The 23,625-nt window shown below is 33.1% G+C and overlaps 1 protein-coding gene across 1 annotated transcript in view; it reads left to right on the top strand.

Moving 5' to 3' along the window:
• Nucleotides 1-325: 325 nt before the first annotated feature.
• LOC111699519 (titin) overlaps nucleotides 326-23,625 on the top strand; it is a 44,416-nt gene continuing 21,116 nt past the window's right edge. The window contains exons 1-12 of the mRNA XM_023470211.1: nucleotides 326-561; nucleotides 1,630-1,729; nucleotides 2,060-2,240; nucleotides 2,933-3,080; nucleotides 4,577-5,642; nucleotides 5,776-6,483; nucleotides 6,582-7,171; nucleotides 15,308-15,500; nucleotides 16,852-17,091; nucleotides 17,541-18,477; nucleotides 18,524-19,513; nucleotides 20,438-22,655. Coding sequence (XP_023325979.1) covers nucleotides 483-561; nucleotides 1,630-1,729; nucleotides 2,060-2,240; nucleotides 2,933-3,080; nucleotides 4,577-5,642; nucleotides 5,776-6,483; nucleotides 6,582-7,171; nucleotides 15,308-15,500; nucleotides 16,852-17,091; nucleotides 17,541-18,477; nucleotides 18,524-19,513; nucleotides 20,438-22,655 — 7,450 coding nt within the window. The 5' untranslated portion in view covers nucleotides 326-482. The remainder of the gene's footprint in view (nucleotides 562-1,629; nucleotides 1,730-2,059; nucleotides 2,241-2,932; nucleotides 3,081-4,576; nucleotides 5,643-5,775; nucleotides 6,484-6,581; nucleotides 7,172-15,307; nucleotides 15,501-16,851; nucleotides 17,092-17,540; nucleotides 18,478-18,523; nucleotides 19,514-20,437; nucleotides 22,656-23,625) is intronic.

Here is a 23,625-nt window from a genome sequence, read left to right as displayed (position 1 = left end):
TTTCCTCGTTATAATACCTCTATCTATATTTCTAATCAAAAAATAGTTTCAGTTCAAAGCGCATCATGTTACGGAATTATTAATTGCGTATTCAATATTTCGAAGTGTTGACGTGAATAACCTAGATAAAGAGATTTAAAGTGAATTTGACAATATAGTGAAAATATGTTGAGCTTCTGAAATCATTTGATGTCAGCGAAAGAAATATGATATTAGTTTACTGCTCTTATTCCTTATATATAATTTTTTATAAGGAATTATGTATATTAAAAGAAGGATAATAAAATAAAAAATGTTAAGAACAATGTATGAATAATATTAAAGAAGAATGTAAGACGACAGGTCCTATCTGGGAAGGAAGAATGTATGAATAATATTGAAGAAGAATGTAAGATGACAGGTCCTATCTGGGAAGGAAGAATGTATGAATAATATTAAAGAAGAATGTAAGATGACAGGTCCTATCTGGGAAGGAAGAATGTATGAATAATATTAAAGAAGAATGTAAGATGACAGGTCCTATCTGGGAAGGAGAATGTAACCAACGAATAATTAAAACAGGTAGGATAGTGAAAGGATGTTTATTGGACACAACTTCAATTTGATTCTTAATCATGCTTCTTTTCGACACTAGCACCTTACATTTTTTACTTTTAAGAAATAGTAATTTTAAGAATTTTTTTACAATTTTTTTAATGCATATATAGTGTAGGGAACAGCGTGGCAAAACGGCCGGTCCGAGTTAAAAAAAAATAAAATTGGCCCATTACTTTTTTGTGATTAAAGCAACCTGTTTTTTGACATTATTATCAAACACCTCTAGCACCTAAACTATTATAGTTATAGGTCTAGTTCGTTTTCAATGAGCTGGCCTTGAAAAATTGGACTCTAAACATGATGTGTGGTCCTATACTTTCCCCCCCGTAAACGCTGTACAGTGTACATAGAATCAGACCCCCGAGCCTATAAGGGTTCAGCATGGGTAGTATCGATCATTCGTATACCTAGGGACATTTTTGAGTGTTGTTCCCAATTAAATGGGGTTTATATGTTTTTATTTCTTCAAAAAAGCAACCAATGTTTCGTCTGCTAGATTTTCATTCTAAGTTAAAACAAAGTCAAGTTGTCCCTCATTACTGTTTGTTTTGCAGAAATATTACAGACACATCCTACAGTTTTGCAGAAATATTACAGATACATCCTACAGTTTTGTAGAAATATTACAGACACATCCTACAGTTTTGCAGAAATATTACAGATACTTCCTACAGTTTTGCAGAAATATTACAGACACATCCTACAGTTTTGCAGAAATATTACAGACACATCCTATAGTTTTGCAAAAATATTACAGACACATCCTACAGTTTTGCAGAAATATTACAGATACATCCTACAGTTTTGCAGAAATATTACAGATACTTCCTACAGTTTTGCAGAAATATTACAGACACATCCTACAGTTTTGCAGAATAATAAAACAGCCATGTACTTCTTATACCATTTTCATAAAATAATTTTATTGTGTCTGTTGAAATTTGGCATTACAATGCTTTTCCCTATCAAAAACTATCTCGAAATCACTACTCCAATTCCATGTTTTTTGAAAGAGCCTGTATTTACTCCAAGGTGTATGGGAGAGTAGGAGAATAGTGGTTGGCCAACAATCCTTACATCTAGTGGAACAAGGAGATCACGTGTTTGATTCCAGTGTTACCTTCTCTTACAAGTAATTATCAACTTTTATGCCACTCTTTTTTATGAAGAAATGTCAATTATGCCAAATAACGTTTCTTAATTGTAGCAGAGGTGAAAACTTTTAAATCTTCTGTAGTTCTTGCAGTTAATGTGCCTTCAACTCCAACCTGGAGAGCTGAAGCTACATTAAACTATGTAAGATTTGTCAAACCACCAAATTTTTATTATTGAAACATTGGCAAATCTGAAAAATTTTAACTTGTTTAATCAAATTAAATAACCTCTGTCCAATCAAGATCTCAAAGATCTGATGATTTTTAATTGAACGTAAATTAATTATAATAATTTTTAAAATATTTAGTCAGGTTTCCCTTGAGGTGGGTAAAGTTTACATCCCTCATCCTGATGCATTCAATGCTAACTCCGGGGAGGTAAAGAAGGAGGAGAACAAGGAGATAAAGAAGGAGAAGGAAAATGAGGAAAAGAAGGAGGAGAAGAAGGAGAAGGAAAATGAGGAAAAGAAGAGAGAACATGAGGAAAAGGTGAAATCTATAAAATATAAATATGATAGTTTTATTAAATTGACCAAAGCCAAGAACATTCAACATGAACTTGAAAATTACATGTACTCTAAACAAAATTCTTATATACATGAATATATCAATATGAACATGACCTTGAATATGAATATGTGCATAAAAGGATTTGAGTTTTGACAAAAACTCACATTTTCTATTCCATTCATCTTTGCAACATGATGGTGTACAGTTCTGATAATTTAAACTTAGATTATTTAATCTAACAGAATTCATAGTTTGAAAAATCTAAGATCTTCGAAATTGGGTAGCAAAGAAATAAGGAATAGAAAATCAGAGTTTCTGGCAAAGACTTAATTCCTTCAAACATATCATTGCAAAAGTTTGTTGATCAGGTGGAGGAAGGATCTAGCTCCGGATCCCAGTCAGAGCCTGGATGCGGAGACATTTGCAAATTCTGCCTTTTTCTAATCTCTGGTCACAACAAAGTCACTTTAGCATTTAAAGATAAAAATACACTTCTGGTAATTTTAAAAATAGCAAGAACAATAATAATAATAATTAGTAATTAGTAATAATTAGAACTTTTTTGTATCTTCCGTTCAACTTTTTACAGATCGATTTATATTCTTTTTAGCAAACTTTATAGTGGTTGGGATCAAAGCTGATTCCAAATTTTTTGTTTTAATTGATTTTAGGGTTTGAGTTCTGGGCTTCTCAGGAACGGGTTGAAGGTTCATGGAGTAAGAGAACTAGAAGACGACATTCATTGGTCTGGGTTTACCGGAGCAGTACTAGAACCAGTACTTGGACCAGGGCTAGAATCGGGACTAGGTTTTGGGTCAGGTAAAAGGGACTAGTTGGAAGAAATATTAAACTCTATTGTTAAACATTTTCAAATATTAGTAATATACCACCAATCGACATTTAATTAATATTTGTGCATAAAACAAAGAGATTATAAGAGAGGTAAGGGTAAGACGAAATGATTAGGGGGGGGGGATTTGGGGAGAAAGAAGGGGCATCGGAGGAGGAGGGGGGGGGGGAAAATTGGGGAGGAATGGGATCAGTTTTTGGGGATGCGATTTAGGAGAGTAGTGCGAATGGGATATGTAAGATATAAGTGGAAGAGATGTATGGGGGAGGGGGGGGGGGGGAATTTGTTTTATGTTGGAATACATTTATCTGTAAACCCAATCAATTTTCTTTTAATTCTGTTTTTTGCTGTTTGTAAGGCATGACTTAGCATGACGCAAAAATATTTCTCACAATTTGTAGTAAAACAATGATATTCATTTTCCTTAAACTAGAATACAATACCATGTAACAACCCTTTACTTGAATGAACTTTTTTCAAGACAAGGTGCCGTTTATACCATTATCTGAAGAAAAATATTAAGTTATCCTTGTTTTGCTCTCTGAAACAGATCGGGCATTTAATACTTTATATTGAGGAAACATTGAAATTAGTTCTTAAGTCTCTTTAAATAGAAAAATAAAATAGAAACATAAAACAACTTTTTTCAAGTTTAAAAAAATCAACGCTGAATCATCTGGATACATTCTAAATTGAATTTTTTTATTTTCAAAGTAACAATTATACAAAAGTAAAAATTTTAATCATCCGTTTCTGAGTCATTTTTATCAATAATTACAGATTTTCAATGATGTCTGATTCACACCCGACCTTGTATTAAATCTGTATTTATTTTCATGATTCAAACTAATGTTTTAAAGTCACAGGGGTTGAAATTGAAAGGCAAACTAACTCTAAACTAAGATTAATCGTGAATTTGAGAAAAATGAGACAATGACAGGTTAGGGCGGGTCCGTGTGTCTGAACCTTACTCCGGGTATACACATACAGGGTGTCCCAAAAAACATGGGAATTCAGTGACGAATTCGATATCGTCTTTGTTATGAATTAGCATAGTAATACCTATTTCAAGAGCCATAATATTATTATGTCTGCTAGAGTTTATTTTATGAAAAGAGTAAAAGACTGTAAAGAGGTGTTTATAATGTCTCCGCAAGATGAACAGTGAGGACGGACAAGTTTACTCTGTTTGTATACTGCAATTTTCTTGTTTTACTAAGTACAACCGTATGCAGTCAAAACATAAACAAACAAAATGTGAACATAGCAGACGAAAGTCTTACAGATTACAGCTTTCTCAGTAGGTATCACTAAACTAAATCAAAGAATTAGTTAAAAAGACGATATCGAATTCGTCACTGAATTCCCATGTTTTTTGGGACACCCTGTATATACGAACCCAGGGGGAGAAACTATCCGTAGGATCTGATATAAATACAAACTGATAAAAAGTCTGAATATTAAGGTTGGGACGGGAAGTACTACACCCCGGATGTGGATGAAGTGTTTAAAGTTTCCTCCCCGGATATAAACATTTCCGGAAGGAGTCATCTTCTTTCTCCGGATGATCTTGGTTCCCGGATACAGACCAAGTATCGGTCTCCGGTGCGGAATATCCGGAGACTGGAGATATCTCGGAACCGTCCTGATCCTACAGAGAGTTCTGGAACTGACTCTGACGAGGTGTTTGACCTGAATACTCAATCAGAGCAAGGTTCAAGATCGGAGAATAATGAAACTAGAGGTTTTGATAAAACAGATTCTGGAAGGTTAATCTACAATACAAACTCTGTGGAGCATAAATCAAATATAGATAATTCAGATCATAAATACTCTATTCACCAGGAAGTACTTATTAATAATACGAATGATACTAAAGAGATCGAGAAAAAATCTGATTCAAAAGAACGAGACAGGATTACTCCGATATCTGTAGCGGAAGGATTGGAGATAAATAGAACTAGTTCTACTCTAGAGCAGTTCCGCTCTGCTTTCACTCCCAATAATTCCAGTAGTAGTAGTACAGCGCAGATAGCCGGAGATATCAACGGTAGTGATTTTAACACAACATGGCAGGGTAGCGTACACCAGGATACTAGTAGCCAAGGTAAGAACATTTCTTCAGGGAATATCCTTAGATTGTTATTGGGCGAGACAGTAAAAGAAGATTCTACAGTTTTGGATTCAAATCAGGAAGAATTCAAAGTTTTGAAACCAAATCAAGAAGATTCTAGAGTTTTGGAATCAAATCAAGAAGATTCTAGAGTTTTGGAATCAGATCAAGAAGATTCTAAAGTTTTGAAACCAAATCAAGAAGATTCTAGAGTTTTGGAATCAAATCAAGAAGAATCTAGAGTTTTGGAACCAAATCAAGAAGATTCTAGAATTTCGGAATCAAATCAAGAAGATTTTAGAGTTTTGAAACCAAATCAAGAAGATTCTAGAATTTCGGAATCAAATCAAGAAGATTCTAGAGTTTTGGAATCAAATCAAGAAGATTCTAGAGTTTGGGAACAAGAACGCAATGCAAGGCAAAAGATCTCAGGAATGTTTTGATAATTTTAAAAAAGTTTTTTGACATAAACATTTCACATCTTTTCATGCTTTTCTAAATTTAACAATTTAATTATATTTTCATTAATTCTTTAATCCTTAAATTATCAGGAATAATTCAGAGGCAGAAACAAAATATAAAATCAAATCCGAGACCCTCGATTCGTTTGTGGAAACAAATTATAATCACAATTCAATTGTCAAAATTGAGGACTCTGACAAATCTGCAACGTGTAATAGTGTCAATAAAACAGTGAAGGTTGAATCAGATTCTTTCCAAGCAACTAATATTGAAGAAATTCCGCAATCGGAGACTGTAACACCTAACCTTGGAGCAGAAACCCTTATATTAGCAAGTGAACTTGACTCAGGGTATGAAAGGAGCAAACCAACTTGTGAACCTGACTCCGGGTATGAAAGAAGCAAATCATCTAGTGAACTTGGCTCCGGATATGAAAGAAGCAAACCAACTAATGAACTTGGCTCCGGGTATGAAAAGAGCAAATCAACTAGTGAAACGGACTCCGGGTATAAAAAGAGCAAACCAACTAGTGAACCTGACTCCGGAGATGAAAGGAGCAAACCAGCTAGTGAAGCTGACTCCGGAGATGAAAGGAGAACCCCAACTAGTGAACTTGGCTCCAGGTATGAAAGGAGCAAACCAACTAGCGAACCTGAATCCGGACTTGAAAGGAGCAAGCGAACTAGTGAACCTGAATCCGGACTTGAAAGGAGCGAGCCAACTAGTGAAACCGACATAAGGAAGGGAAAATACGGAGACTCCACTATACTTAGCTCTACAAGTGATGCACGAAGCAGGTAATCAAATATTTTCTTATCTTTACAGATTAATAACACAAACATTTTTTATTAAATCAAACTTTTATATGTTCCTTAATTACTGATGCTATTTCTAGTGATGACTTGACTACCAAAGATGAATCTAGAGATGCTCTTTTGTCTCCTTTCTTCCAACTTGATCCGTTTCAGGAGGAAACCAGCTTTGAAGGGTACCTGGAGAACCAAGACACCTGTGATAAAGTTGTTCATATTGGTTTCCCTACTGGAGATTTGATCCCTGGAGATAAAGAACGTCTTCTGAATCCTATTGCAGAAGAAGAGATTATAGATAAAGATGAGAGTAACATCTCTCTTGACGTCCTGGAGACAGATACTAAAGAAGCCAACATTTATTTAATCTTTCAAGAGCAACTTAATCTTACTGGTTCAGATCCCCAGTCTCCAGGTCATGTACCTACCACGGAGAACATTGAGATTGATTCCCAGTCTTCAGGTTTTGCAGTTACTACGGAGAGCACTGAGATTAACCCCCAGTCTCCAGGTCCTGGAGTTACCAAGGATAATAATGAGATTGATCTCCAGTCTCCAGGTTCTATATGTACCACGGAGAATACTGAGAGGGACTCCTTGAACTCTGCTGAATATCTCCGTCCTATTGAAGTAACAAAACCTTCCGATCCAGGATTAGAGACAAGCAACGATAAAGGTAAAATAACTTTGTGTGCTTAATGTAAAACTTTCTTAAATCTTTGTCACAAACTCATATTTTCCAATCCCTATATCTTATATAAATGGTGTAAACCTTTGATATTTTAAACTTAGGTTATTTGATCTTTCACAATTCATAGTTTGAAATATTTAAGGTCTACTACATTAGATTGCAAAGATATCCGGGATTAAAAAGATTAAGTTTTTGGTAAAAACTCAATTGTTTCTTATTCATTTGTTTGTTTTTATCCGTGTGTTGTATTCATGCTTCATGAATGATTGCATTGAATACTATACTCTAACAGATACAGGTGTGTTGGTGTTCCAGATTAATTTTACACCGGATTTAAACATTTACGTATGTTGTGAATATATTATATATATTCTATATTTAGACATTAATATATCCAGATACTAACGAATTATAATCTACTGTACTACCAAGTGTTATCTGATTTATTAGAACACTGTTCACTAAAAATAGACGTACACACTTTTTATTTATATTTTGTGTCGAAGGAATGTGTCAACACTACAGTACACTAACAGTTTTGAGCTTTAGACAAAAACTGAAGGGCATGTACATATAATTTCAACTGATCCTCCATTTATAGAGATACATGTTCTAACTTTCCAAAACGTTCCAATGATCTCGATCTATCTGTATCGTCGTCGTTTCTCTTGTTACATAATTAAAATTAAGATAGAAAAACAAGGATATCTTCTTCATCCTTGATCTGCTAGAGGTTTAAAGGGTTATTTGTAAATATAACCTGCCACTCCGTAAATAAAGGGTCACTTGAAATTACGCTTGTACATTCTCTTTAAATACCTAGAAGTATGAAACCATGTAGAAGTGATTTTTCTAATAATTGTCTTACGATGAAATTCTGTATGTAACGGTTTGTGAGCAGTGTAATTATGATGAATTTATTAAAATATAGTTTTGTTTTAACACGATCAACGATCATCTTGAAAACCAAACACATCATGCGTAGCAATATATTCAATTGTCGGGGGGGGAGGGTCTCAATATACTTAATGACAGGTGTATTTAGGAATTTATCTTTTTACAAAACATAGAAAAATGGCGTAAATCGGAAATAGCAGGATATGCTATAACATTTTATCAAAAATTTAATTACATTTTTTTTCTAATTGACTCGTGTTGCAATACTAGATTTTTATTTTCGTTAATTCGAGATAACATTGAACATGAAGTCCTATCAGGCATATGTTTATACTTATTTTAATATTTTCTTTTAATACTTTCAAATAGTATAAAATAATTCATAGCATTCAATTTGACCCCCCCCTCTAAATCCCATGTTTTATGTCCAAATATGACAAATGATACATCATTAGAAAGCTCTTGTGCTCTACTTTTAGAATCTGCAAAAAAAACTGCAAATTTGCGAAAATTGAATTTTTTATCGCAAAATCCAGTTTTATAGTAAAAATGTTTGCAAAAAAAAATTTGTCCAAAAAATGACAAATTATACAGTTTTGCAAATCCCTTGACCATGCCATTTCAAATATGCAAAAATTTTTGCAAAATTTTAAATAACCTGATTTTTAATCAAGAAAAACTAAAAATGTGCAAATTTTCTTTGACAGGTTGTTTGCAAAAAATTTGCAATTTTTTTTTCGCAAAACTTGGGCAATCCGTTTCCTTATGTCATAGGCTTTCCAAAAAGCTAAATTTTATCAAAATCTGACAAGTGAAAGTGGGTCAAAACAAAGATTTAGTTTGCTAAAGGCAAAAGCAGTCATTCAGGCAGTGTGCCTGAGGACTCAGGCAGTTAGTATTAAAGCCCGGTTTTAGGCCTAAAGGGAGGGCTTTGGGTATGTAAGAAAAGTCAGAAAATTTCAACAGCCTCAGACCAATACTTTTTGAGTTATGTAAAAAAACTACAGGGGGGGGTCAAATTGACCCCCCCCCAGCGGGAATAGGGTTAAAATATAAAATGTAATTCTAAAAAGTGATAAATACTCTGTACGTACTAATCGAGCTATAGTACTGGCAGCCACGTATAAACCATGACTACAGGGTTACCCACAAATAATGAGACTCCAATGACGACCTATACAGAACTAAAGGTTAAATTTAATTTGAATATATTTTTTGGAAGGTATACCTAATAATTTGAAAGTGAAAGAAACAAGTGTATACAACTGCAGGGAACCATAGTGTAACAAAAAAAAAGACTAATTGAATTCCGTACAGTCGTCTCTGAACTCTCAGCCTTTCTGGGTAACCTTGTATCCTATAACCAAGAAATATATCAGGAACTCCATAGCTTTGTTTACAAAATAAGTGTACTACAGTGTCTAGGATGAATATAAACAAACATTCCTCCTAGAAAAAATGGCTTCGTGGAATTATTTTGTTTAAAGGGACTGGAACGTAATCCTCCATGCAAAGCGCACAATGCCCGATTTACAACAGAACCCTTGAAACCTTAATCAATTGAAAATTGAAAAACAAACGTCTTCTTTCTGTCTTGAAAAGTGTTTGATTCTGACAATTTTTCCATTGTTTCAATATGCAAGAAATTCGCAATTTAAATGAAAATAGATAGTTTACAAAAAACTTGATCAGACAGGGTACCGTTGTAAATCGGGTATTGTCATTTTTGCATGGAGGATCACTTGAATTACGCTTACAGTCCCTTTCAATGTTGAGAAATGGTTGAAACTGGTTTCCTATAAAAGCGCTCTATAAACTTATTGATATCCATTACTCCCAGATCTTTCACAGTAATGTCCAGATTTTATAGGATTCTAAAACAGGTGAGTTACATTTAAGAAAAAAGATCATGATAATTTTGATATGTTACTATTTTTATCTTGAGGTGCCATTTAAACAAAATCAGTTTTTAGAAAATGATAAATTTGTGAAGTGTTTTATATTTAGATTTTGTAAATATTTTCTGCAATAGAATTAACAAAAATGACGTTTAAAAAGATCTTTCATTTAAAGAGTCACATAACCGATCTTTAAAGCTTTGTCTGAGTATATAAAGGATGAAAATATTCTTGTCTTATTATCTGAAAATATTCTTGTCTTATTATTTGAAAATATTCTTGTCTTATTATTTGAAAATATTCTTGTCTTATTATCTGAAAATATTCTTGTCTTATTATTTGAAAATATTCTTGTCTTATTAATTGAAAATATTCTTGTCTTATTATCTGAAAATATTCTTGTCTTATTATCTGAAAATATTCTTGTCTTATTATTTGAAAATATTCTTGTTATATTATCTGAAAATATTCTTGTCTTATTATTTGAAAATATTCTTGTCTTATTAATTGAAAATATTCTTGTCTTATATCTGAAAATATTCTTGTCTAATTATCTGAAAATATTCTTGCTATACTATCTGAAAAGATTCTTGTCTTATAGTATGAAAATAGTCTTAAAATTTAGCATGTTTTCAATCACAAATTTTTTTTAAAGAGCTATTGATAAGATAATGACATTTTTGAAATCCTTATATGGAACTCAAAAAAATTGAATGCCCTGACTTTGAATGTAAAATAAAAACTAGAGAAGTCAGGAGGTCGCAAAGGTGCATCAGTAATGCCGCCTGAAATAAAAATACTCCTTATGGTAGAGATTGGAATGGCCTGCACCCCCGTCAACAAAATACGTACACATTAATTTGTATTTAATATCATTAAGAAAAAGGCTTCGAAGTTAATAAGGAAAATCAAACCTAGAATTGTATTCAAATTGTAAATTCCTTTAAACTATTCAGCGTAAAAATATCAAATGTTAAATCTAGCTAAATCCCTGCAAAATTAAGGATAAAATCATTTTAATCTAATTTCATATTCTAACACGGCTTTTCGACCTCACAACTTCTCTGGTTTTCGGGTTACACTCCTGCGAGTGTATCTGTCCGGTATCTGTCATGTATCTGTCAGTTATCTGTCAGGTATATGTCATATATATGTCAGGTATCTGTCAGGTATGTGTCAGGTATCTGTCAGGTATCTGTCAGGTAACTGTAAGTTATCAGGTATCTGTCAGGTATCAGTCAGGCATCAGGTATCTGTCAGGTATCTGATATTAGTCTGGTTTGAAGTAAAGAATAATATTTTGTTTCTACGATGTCAGAAAGTTGCAAACCCTTGGTGACATCTTGAATAATTTATTATTCTAAAATATTTGATATTAAAATATTTCTTCAGAAGTTGGTAAAAACAGGATTATTTATATTTATTTTAAGTAAACCTTTTCTTAGCCTTTTAGGCCGCATCCAGGGTTTAAATGGTACATCATTATGAAGGGAGCTAGGGGGTCTGAAGGGGGGAATAGGGGGGGGGCGAAAGTTGATGAGCTAGTATTGCATTTCTCATTGACTTTTGTGATCACGTGGCGTCCTCTTAACCAAAGCTATTGAGAAGAACAAAACTGTTTTAATACAAGTTTTTAAAGTTCAGGATGAATTTTCAAACTTTTTTCCTCATTTTAACGTTGTCAAATTAGGAGATCGGGGGGTAAAGGAAAGGATGAAAACTATGATTTTGTAATCACAAACTATATCTTTGCAACATGAACCTGATATGAGTGCGATATCTCAAATTTTGACAACTTGATCTGGTAGAATTTATAGTTTTCACAAGGTTTTAAATATCTACGACATGACATCAATTTTCAAAGATTTAGGTTCAGAAAAATAGAAGCTGTGGCTAGTAATCAGTTTCTTTATTTAAAAAATCCATATTTTTGTTGGTTTGAAGGCTAAATGACAAAATCGTGAAAATTCTTCTTATTTTAAGTTTCTAAAAGAACATTTATTTTTTACATATTGTGTTTCATGTATGTCATGTTATATTCCTGACTGAAAGGTTGAAACACATCAGAAATCGAAATCACTTAATTATTCAACATTTTAATTTAACTTTTATTTGAAGTTTGATGTGGAAGTTAAGTCAGGTCGTGTATTTAAACTGTAATTATTATGATTCAGGGTTCTCATTTAATCTGAAATTAAATCAAATTAAATTTCCCCTTGAACCCGCTTATAACCTACTCAATCCTATTAGGGTCGGGAAAGCTCACTGAGCAGAATAAAATAAGGGGGGGGGGATATTAATATTATTTCGCTTTTTCATCATACATGCAGGAGAATAACTGAACTCAACTAATTTAAAAAAAATGGAATATTTATCATGAGTTTAAAGAGTTTAAAAGAAAAGTAACTCTGCACAAACTTGAGAAGAGTTTAAAAGTACTGTCAGCGTATCTCTAAATGACCATCCTGTACAATTCCAAAGAAACTGGAATTGTGTAGTAATTGTTTATAGCACTGGCGTTTACTTAAATTTCTGTTGTAATTTAAAGATGAAATATTATTTAAAGTAAAATGTTATAGTTCGTAAAGATGTTAATTTTAAGCTATTTTAGGAGTGGATATTAAAATTTAAAAGTACATGAGTGGATATTAAAACTTGAAAGTCCAGGAGTGGATATTGAATCTTTGAAACTTGTAAGTTCTGGAGTGGATATTGAAACTTTTAAGTTTAGGAGTGGGTATTGAAACTTGGAAGTCTGGGAGTGGAGATTGAAACTTGTAAGTGTAGGAGTGGAAATTAAAACTTGTAAGTCTAGGAGTGGATATTAAAACTTGTAAGTTCAGGAGTGGATATTGAAACTTGTAAGCTCAGGAGTGGATATTGAAACTTGGAAGTCCAGGAGTGGATATTGAAACTTGTAAGTAAGGAGTGGATATTGAAGCTTGTAAGTCCAGGAGTGGATATTGAAACTTGCAAGTCCGGGAGTGGATATTGAAACTTGTAAGTTCAGGAGTGGATATTGAAACTTGTTCGCCGAAGAATTGAAATATCTGTTGAATTTGTTGAAAACTTTTCCAGTCTTGGAATAGTTTAGAGTCAAGCATCTTTTTCCATTAGAATACTAATCCTGTATCCTAGAACTAGTACAGAGGAAGTACATTGTACTAAACCTTTACTTTAGAACTAGTACAGAGGAAGTACATTGTACTAAACCTTTACTTTAGAACTAGTACAGAGGAAGCACATTGTACTAAACCTTTAATTTAGAACTAGTACAGAGGAAGTACATTGTACTAATCCTGTACCCTAGAACTAGTACAGAGGAAGTACATTGTACTAATCTTGTACCCTAGAACTAGTACAGAGGAAGTACATTGTACTAAACCTTTACTTTAGAACTAGTACAGAGGAAGTACATTGTACTAAACCTTTACTTTAGAACTAGTACAGAGGAAGTGCATTGTACTAAACCTGTACCCTAGAACTAGTACAGAGGAAGTACATTTTACTAATCCTGTACCCTAGAACTAGTTCAGAGGAAGTACACTGTACTAAACCTGGACTTTAGGACTATTACAGAGGAAGTACACTGTACTAAACCTGGACTTTAGTACTAGGGAAAATGGAGTAAACTGTACTTATCATGTACCCTAGTACTAGGGAAAATGGAGTACACTGTACTTATCATGTACCCTAGTACTATAGTAAAGAGGTAGTATATTGTACTAAACCTGTACTAGAGGGAGTATACTGTGCTAATCCTGTACCCAAGTACTAGTGCAGAGGGAGTACACTGTTCTTATCCTGTGCCCTAGTACAAGTAAATATGGAGTAAACCGCACACAATCTGTACCCTAGTACTATCAGTACAGATGTAGTAAACTTTACTAAACCTGAACCCTAGTATTTGTAAAGAGAGATTATATTGTTCAGAGTACTAAGCCTGAACCCAATTACTAGAACAGATGAAGTAGAATAGAGGTTTCCTGTTTTTTTTTTATCCGGGTATAAGGTTTAGCTGTAGACAGTTCTATTTACTAGATCTGACATAATCAAACAGTATGTTGGCACAGGATGGGTTGGGGTTGATTAAGAATTAGTTGGATATTGTTCCAACTTTATCTTGAGAAAACTCCTGCGTTATATTTGGCAAGATTTACTGCTCCGGAGAAACCTTTGCAACAAAAAGCCAATCCAAGGATCGGAGAAAAAGCTTGTTCCTTGTATTTGAATATTTGTCAGAGTATTGACAACATTCTTCAATTAATGGTTTTATTGAGGACAAGTTCTCAAGAAAGCTTTTTTAGCTTTAAGTAAAGTATTTTCTTTATAGAGAGGTTTCAGCATTTAGAAAAGGGGGGTTCAGAATCTAAGCGAAGTAAATTTTCAAATCTACTGAAAGGGATGTAAGTGATCTCCCATTCATAACAGTACCCTTTAACCTTAGCTTTTTTCGCGAGATTTTGCGAAAATGTCGCGAAAAAAAAAATTTCGTGATAAATGCGAAATTTTCGTAACAATTTTTCCTTTTCGCTGGAACCCTTCTTGCGCAAAAGGAATTCAGAATTGTGTTAAGAATCGAAGTTTTAAAGATAATTTCAGTGTCGTGAAAATTGGATTGGAACACCTCACACTCAAAACTCAAAAGTTTCGATCTTTAAGGATTAGACCTCAGAGACGAATCTAATTATTTTATTCAGTCTTCTTGATTTTTTTAAATTTTCATCTGTTAAATTTTTTATTTCTTAATTAACAAATCTATGACATTGAGATATATTTATATATATATATTATCCTTTGTGAATATCTATCACAGAGTAGATATTCATAAAGGTTCAGTGTACTGAGTACAGCAGGGAAGCTGGTCAAAACTGTAACAATTTCAGAAAAATTGGGGTTGTTTGTGTACGTACATTTTTAAAAACAAGTTTTTTTTTCCAGTGTTCTCTTTATTTACTTCCTTATTTTAGAAAAATTTGGGTTGTTTGTGTGGAGTATACTTAAAAACAAGGTATTTTTCCAGTGTTTCCATTGTTTACTTTTCTATATTTGAATACATTTTTAGGGGAAAATATCAATATATCTCTCATCAATTAATGTTGATGTGTACGCCGGCAGAATACCTACTAAATATATGATCTAAATATATGCAAAAATCGAAGATTAAACAACCCCCTGCAGACTCTGCAGTATTTGTACTGTATGAACCCCACTTCCTCTTGGAATCGAGGTTTCGTGAGATGAGTTGGCTGAGTGTCTATCTTTGTCTGTGGTATCTATTAAATGATGTTGCAGCAAATTTATTTTTTACATTTAATATTTTTAGATGGGTCCGGGATCAAAGTAAACCTGAAGAAGAAAGTAAGTTTCAAGGAGGAGGTTCGGGTTGAATTTACAGACGTTCTTGATCAGCAGTCTGCAGCTGGTTCTGATCCTTCTGCAGTCCCAGAGTCTAGTCCGGAGAAGGTTGAAGCTGATATCAAGAATCTTGCTAGACGAGGGAATCCGTCCTATGTCAGGCACAGGATTAAAGTGAAAGCATCTCTATATATAAAGTAGTAATCTCTGTCTGTCTGTTTATTTTTCCGATCTTAACTGATGAACTCCTAGACCGATTTGCCTCAAATTTTGATGAGGGAACTCGGGACAACCACGGAAATGTTCTTAGCATGGTTTTGAGATTCCAATTCTAAAATCTAGTTTCCCTGTAAAATCCACCAAGGCAAAGTGAGGGTTAACGGCCGTACCAACTATAAGTACCCTGGGCAACGCTGGGTTCCAAAGCTGGCGAATAATAAGATCTAACAGAAAATAAATATCTTAATGGGACTGTATACGATATTTCTAGTGACCATCTCCACTTAAATTAAATTTAAATTTTGAATTGAATTATCTATTGAAGTGACTAGTGGATTTCTTGCTACAATAACAATGGAGGGAAATGTAAGAATTGACACTTTTTATGCTAAAAACCCGACGATTTCTTCCCCATTAAGGATTAGATGAAGGTTTAAAAGGTACCATTGTAAATCGCGTCTGGCCTTCTTTACATGTAGGGTTACTTGAAATTAAAACGACAATCCCTTTAAAGAGAAATCTTAACATACTTTTTTTTGTTTTCCTGCCAAATAATTGATCAACTCTCTCCGCGGATTTTTTGGCAAGCTAAGCAATCCCTTTTTGTCAAAAAAATCCATGAATTTGAGATGAAAACTTTTGAATTGGATACCCTTTATATCGATCGCTGAAAATCCACTGTGGACACTTTTGATTTCTTATTAATCACCTCTTTTTGGATATCTCTACCGGATGAGAGTTCTCTAATAAAATTTAAAATTTCCCGGATTCTGAATGGCTGTTCTGGATTCTACATACGCCACTCTGATTGGTTAAATGTCACAGACTTTTCTTATAATAAACTAAAGATTAAATTAATCTTGAGATTAATAAAAAGAGGCGATCAATCATTGATCTCAATATCCACAATTCTAAAGATTTTAGCTCTGAAAAATCTTCCACATTTTTCTGAGCAGATGAAAATTTTCCTTGATTCAGTTTACAACCTATTAAATGTTAAATCTTTTATTTTATCACATCCAACCTCCATTTAGAATTTGTAAATTTCATTTCATTTCACGTTTAAATTCTAGAATGAGACATTTTATTTTCATCTTGGTAATAATTCTTTTCCTCGTTATATGAGAAGACAATTCTCTATATTAGATTATGGGTTCAAACAAAGAGAATTAATATATTGGATCTGAATTTTCAATTTAATAATCGGGGGGCATCCATTCTTAAATTGCACACATACACGTGCAAAATTGTTATTAACATATTTCCCGCGAGCTTTACACTTTACTCTCTCAGTTTCAAAACAAAGGAAGAGTATGAGAAGAATTTACATGAAGCTGAAATCAATATTACGGAGACGAAACCAGATAAACTCTCCAGGTTTAAATCCTTCTTCTCCAAGGACGGAAAGGACCAGGAGAAGACGGAGAAGGAGGATAAGACGGAGAAGGAAGAAAAGACGGAGAAAACTAAGATCTGGAAAAGATTCTCGTTCAGCGGAGCGGATATTAGGACAAAACCTGAACCTGATTTTAGGTTAGTTTATCTTACTTAATCTGGGAATTAAATATTTCAAGGTGATTTGATTGATAGACGCATAACTAGCTAAATAGATAGATAGACAAATATAAAGATATAGAAATATTTTATACATGGATTTATAGAAAGAGAGAAAAATAGACAGATAGATAAATAGATAGATATATAGAATAGATAGATAGATAAATTATATAGATAGATAGATAGATAGATAGATAGATATATAGATAGATAGATAGATAGATAGATAGATAGATAGATAGATAGATAGATAGATAGATAGATAGATAGATAGATAGATAGATAGATAGATAGATAGATAGATAGATAGATAGATAGATAGATAGATAGATAGATAGATAGAAGGATAGATAGATAGATAGATAGATAAATAGGTGGATAGATAGATAGATATGAGTCCTGTAATGAAAACTGACAATATTTAGATCCTCTGCGACCAGTTTAAACATGAAGGAGAACAAACTTTGGAGAAGATTCTCAGGAAACTTTTCATCCTTTACTCCAACAACAGGTTCAATGCAGGATACACAACAGGAGATAAAAGGAGAGATGGAGCAGGTGGAAACAGGGGAGATGGAGCAGGTGGGAAGAGGAGACATGCAGCAGGTGGAAACAAGAGAAATGGGAGCGTTGGAAACAGGAGAGATGGAGCAGGTGAAAACAGGATACATGCAGCAGGTGGAAACAGGAGAAATAAAGGAGGTGGGAACAGGGGAGATGCAGCAGGTGGAAACAGAAGAAATGCAACAGTTGGAAACAGGAGAGATGAAGAAGGTGGGAACAGTAGAGATGCAGCAAGTGGAAACAGCAGAAGGGGAAGAGATCGAAATAAGTGAGGATATGAAGAAGGTTCAAAACGAATGTCTAGAGAAGGTTATGGAGAAGATGGTACACGAATTAAATAACGAGAAGGATCAACAAGGAGACATGGAGAAGGTTAAAGAAAGGGATATTGGGAAGATTCAAGAAGAAGGTATAGAGAAGATTCAAGAAGAATATATGGAGAAAAATCAAGAAGGTAACATGGACAAGGTTCAAGAAGAAGAAATAGATAAGGTTCAAGAAAAAAATATGGAGAAGGTTCAAGAAAGAGATATGGAGAAGGTTCAAAAAGAAAATATAGAAGGGGCTCAAGAAGGAGATACAGAGAAGGTTCAAGAAGGGGATATAAAGGAAATCCAAAAAGGAGATATAGATAAGGTTCAAGAAAAATATATAAAGGAAATCCCAAACAGAGATATAGAGAAGGTTCAAGAGGACCAAGAAGAAGATATGAAGAGAGTTAACGAAGAAGATATAGAGAACGTTCAAGAGGAACAAGAAGAAGATATGAAGAGGGTTAAAGAAGAAGATATAGAGAAGGTTCAAGAAAAACATATAAAGAACATCCAAGAAGGAGATATAGAAGAGAGTTAACGAAGAAGATATAGAGAACGTTCAAGAGGAACAAGAAGAAGATATGAAGAGGGTTAAAGAAGAAGATATAGAGAAGGTTCAAGAAAAACATATAAAGAACATCCAAGAAGGAGATATAGAGAAGGTTCAAGAAAAAGATATAAAGAACATCCAAGAAGGAGATATAGAGAAGGTTCAAGAAAAAGATAAAAAGAACATCCAAGAAGGAGATATAGAGAAGGTTCAAGAAGAAGACATAAAGAACATCCAAGAAGGAGATATAGAGAAGGTTCAAATGGACCAAGAAGTAGATATGAAGAAGGGTAAAGAAGAAGATATAGAGAAGGTTCAAGAAGAAGATATAGAAAAGGTTCAAGAAGGAGATATAGAGAAGGTTCAAGAAGAAGACACAAAGAAAATCCAAGAAGGAGATATAGAGAAGATTCAAGAAGAAGATATAGAAAAGGTTCAAGAAGCAGATATAGAGAAGGTTCAAGAAGAAGATATAGAAAAGGTTCAAGACGGAGATATAGAGAAGGTTCAAGAAGAAGACATAAAGAAAATCCAAGAAGGAGATATAGAGAAGGTTCAAGAAGGAGATATAGAAAAGGTTCAAAAAGAAGATATAGAAAAGGTTCAAAAAGGAGATATAGAGAAGGTTCAAGAAGAAGACATAAAGAAAATCCAAGAAGGAGATATAGAGAAAATAGAGAAGGTTCAGGAAGAAGATATAAAGAACATCCAAGAAGGAGATATAGAGAAGGTTCAAGAAGGAGATATAGAAAAGGTTGAACAAGAAGATATAGAAACTATCCAAGGAGAAAATCTGGGAAAGGTCCAAAATACAAAAAAGATCCATAAAGTAGCTTCGGAAAAAGCTCCAAAAGAAAATCTTCAAAATCTTCAAAAAAGCAGCAGAAGCTGTCTTGAATTAGAACAGATGAAGTGCGTCCAAGGAAAAGAAAATGCTCCCGAAAAAAAAGCTACAAATATATTAACTCAGGAAATTTAAATTCTTTATTTTAGCGATAACTTATCTGTTACAAACATTTAGAATTGATATGAGCAATTTATATAATAATAAGAGGACGGTTTGATTCATAATCAATTGAGGGCCTTTTTCATGTTTAGAAAATTACGAAAATAATATTCGAATCAGCTGATTTTGAGAACCATTTTTAGTAAGTGTACTGTTTATATTCAATACATTGTGGGTCCAGTTTATATTCAATACTTTGTGGGCCCATTTTATATTAAATATATTGTGGGCCCATTTTATATTCAATATATTGTGGGTCCAATTTATATGCAATGCATTGTGGACCCATTTTATATTCAATACATTGTGGGCCATTTTATATTCAATACATTGTGGGTCCATTTCATATTCAATACATTGTGGGCCCATTTTATATTCAATATATTGTGGGTCTATTTTTTATTCAATACATTGTGGGCCCATTTTATATTCAATACATTGGGGGCCTATTTTATATGCAATACATTGTGGGTCCATTTTATATGCAATACATTGTGGGCCCATTTTACATTCAATGCATTGTGGGCCAATTTTATATTCAATACACTGTGGGCCAATTTTATATTCAATACATTGTGGGCCAATTATATATTCAATACATTGTGGGCCAAATTTATATTCAATACATTTTTGGCCAATTTTATATTCAACACATTGTGGGCCAATTTTATATTCAAAACATTGTGGGTCCATTTTAATTTCAATGGATGGTCGAGGCCCTTCTATTCAGTTTTTGGTGTATTTCAAGGATCATTTTAATTAATTGACTAATTAAACTAAAATTGAACTCTATTGTTAGATTAAACAATTAATTATTTGAAGATGAATAATCAAATTATAAGTTTAATAAGGGTTGAAGAATTAAAACAAGAATTTGAATTTACTCAGGAACAAGAATTATCTGTTCATGCGGAAAATCTCGCAACGAATATCTACGCAACTTCTGCGCATCCACAGATTCACGCAACTTCAGCGTCAGGCACGTGTCAAGAAATCAGTGGACCGTTGGGTTCATGTAATCTAAAGAATAAAGAGGAAGATGTTGAAACGGAGGGGAATATGATAAAAAGGGAAAAACCAGAATCATTGACATTGTTAATCACGATAAAAGATTCAAAAGTGAGAAGCAGCAAAAATGAACAACAGGATGAAAACCAGAAACAGGAAGAAATGAATGGCATCTTGATAAGAAATCTTGATTCGATCCAATTAAATAACTCAAACCATAATCCTGAATTTGTCAAGGATCTTCAAGAAACTTCTTTTGAACATAATCCAAAAGAAGTATTGGAGAATATTACAATAACTCAGGAAATATCTGAAGGAAAAACTAATATAGCTATTATGAACTTTGAAGAACCACCAGAAGATCATAATAAAATAAACATAAATCAGGAAGCACTGGAAGAAAATCTTGATGGAATTATTATAAATCAGGGAACACTAAACAATGATTGTCATGTTATCAATATAAATCAGGAAATTGTGAAAGAAGATCATGATGGAACTGATATGAAACAGGAAACACTGAAAGCGGATCATAGTGTATTCAATCCAAATCAGGAATTACTGAAAAAAGATCATGCTGAAATCACTAGAAATCAGAAAACACTGGAAGAAAATAAAACAACTAAAATTCAGGAATCACTAAAAGCAGATCAAGATGAATTTGACATCTTTGAGGAACAAACACCAAAAGAGTCTAAAAAACTGGATAATACCGTACAAATTACTAATGATAATAATTCTATAAAAGTAAAAGGAGAATCCAGGAATGTTCGAGGTGAAAGTGATGATTTCTTTGATTGTCTTGAAGATCAACTTGAAGATCAAATTGAAGATCATCTTGAAGATCAACTTGAATATCAACTTGAAGATCAATTTGAAGATCATCTTGAAGATCATCCTGAAGATCATCTTGAAGATCATCTTAAAGATCAACATAAAGATCAACTTGAAGATCATCTTAAAGTTCAACTTGCAGATCATCTTAAAGATCAACATGAAGATCAACTTACAGATCAACTTAAAGATCAACTTGAAGTTCAACTTGAAGATCAACATAAAGATCAACTTGAAGATCATCTTAAAGATCTACTTACAGATCAACCTACAGATCTACCTTCATATCAACTTTCATATCAACTTACAAATCAAGTTACACATCAACTTGAAGATCAGACATATCTTGGTAAAGATCAGGAAGTCAAATCGAGATCTAGTTCAAATCAAAGAGATCACATAAAATTCCTAGAAACTAAATCAGAATCAAATTCAAATCAGGAAAATGCGGAAATAAATGAAAGAGAATCAAATTCAGGATTTGAGCCGGGGTTTTACGGGTATCAGAAAACTGAATCAGGATATCAACTAAATCAAGAACTCCAATGTGAAACAAAATCACAATCTATGAATCATCATAAGGAAATACGATCAAGTTCCAGCTCAAATAAGGAAGTCCTGACAGACGATCTCACTGCTTTATCAGCTGAAAATTATAAAGTAGACCCAGTTGATAACATCCTAGAATATGAGAAAGGTGAATGTGCTACCTTTCTTTGTTTTGAAACTTTGGAATCTGAAACCATGAAACATTCTGACAATCTTGAAAAGGTTGACAAAGAAAATGCAGAAAATAATCAAAGATTCAACGATAAAGAAGATGAAAATGCTGTTGACAAAACCAAACTCAAAGAGGAATTCTTGGATTTAGACAATATCAAAAATATGAAGGAAAATGTATTTTCTAGAGAAGAACAGAATCCAAAAGAAGAATCGGAAAGAGACAAAAATGAAAATATTTCTGAGGAAGCCAAAGACAAGTTTTCTGAATATTCGGAAGTTGTAGAAAATCTACAAAATCTTCTCTACAGAGAAGACAAGGAAGATAAGTACCAAAGAAGAAAAGAACAAAATAACAAGAGCAAAGAAGAATTTAAAAATAATGAGGAAAAGAATCAAAACGGAGAAATAATAAATGACAACCCAGGAAAACAAGTTTCTGTTGAATCAGAAGATGTCGAAGAAAATGTCGAAAGAGTTAAAGATTTAAGCGCTGTGATCGACAGAAAGAGAATTCGCGACAATTCTTCAAACATCAATTTAGGTTTAGTTCATTCCTAAGTAAATATGCAGAACTTTAATTAAAAATGTAAATATTACACGTGGGATATGGTTTTTATACACTCGTCGTCGTATATATCCATAAAATTAAGACGACTTTCGATTTCAATTTCTGAGACATATAAAAATGAAAACAAAGAGAAGCTATCACAGCTTCTATTTGTTTACTTGAGAACTTGTAATTTGAAGAAAAAATGTTAGAACTCAAAACTAAGATAAAAAAGTCATCTTCATTGTATTGATAAAAACGCCGACCACCGAATAATGAATTTACAGAGTTCAGGTTAAAACCAGGAAACTCTGGAATAGGAAGTCGACCTTTAGGCTCAAGTTATGACTTTAAATAGTTCAAAGTACATAAGACACATCAATTTTGCGGTGTAAACAGACCCATTTCACCTAATTACTTATTTGATAACTTAATTTTAAAACTATTTGCTTAGTAACGACATCAAATGCATTTCAGTTTTGCTTTAATGTCGTCTTCTTATCATGCAGTTTTCTGGTTGTCAGTGTAGAGAAATAATTTAATTTTATTCTATTCAAAAACCAATTTTTTTTTGAAAATCACAAAAAATTTTAAATTTAATTCTTTTATAAAAGTGCCTGGAGGAACCAATATGTATACTGTATATTGAATATCAATTTCTACTTCATAAATAACATTATAAATATATATTATGTCAATACAGCAGTATGGTATTCGCAATAACCTTCAATGACATTCTACTCTTATATATCAAATATCAACCTTATCTTTCTACCTATCCATCTATCCCTTAATCTATCTATGTATCTAACTATCTATTTCTCTATCTCTCTATCTATCTATCCTTATATCTATCTATCTATCTATCTATCTATCTATCTATCTATCTATCCATCTTTCCATCTATATATCATCAATTCTCCCACAGTAATCAAGTTTATGAGTATGACGGGAAATTAGCGGT

The sequence above is a fragment of the Eurytemora carolleeae genome, unplaced genomic scaffold, assembly GCF_000591075.1.
Source record: "Eurytemora carolleeae unplaced genomic scaffold, Eaff_2.0 scaffold351, whole genome shotgun sequence".
Taxonomy (NCBI): domain Eukaryota; kingdom Metazoa; phylum Arthropoda; class Copepoda; order Calanoida; family Temoridae; genus Eurytemora; species Eurytemora carolleeae.
The sequence above is the reverse complement of the archived record's forward strand: the minus strand, read 5'-3'. Positions and strand labels throughout refer to the sequence as shown.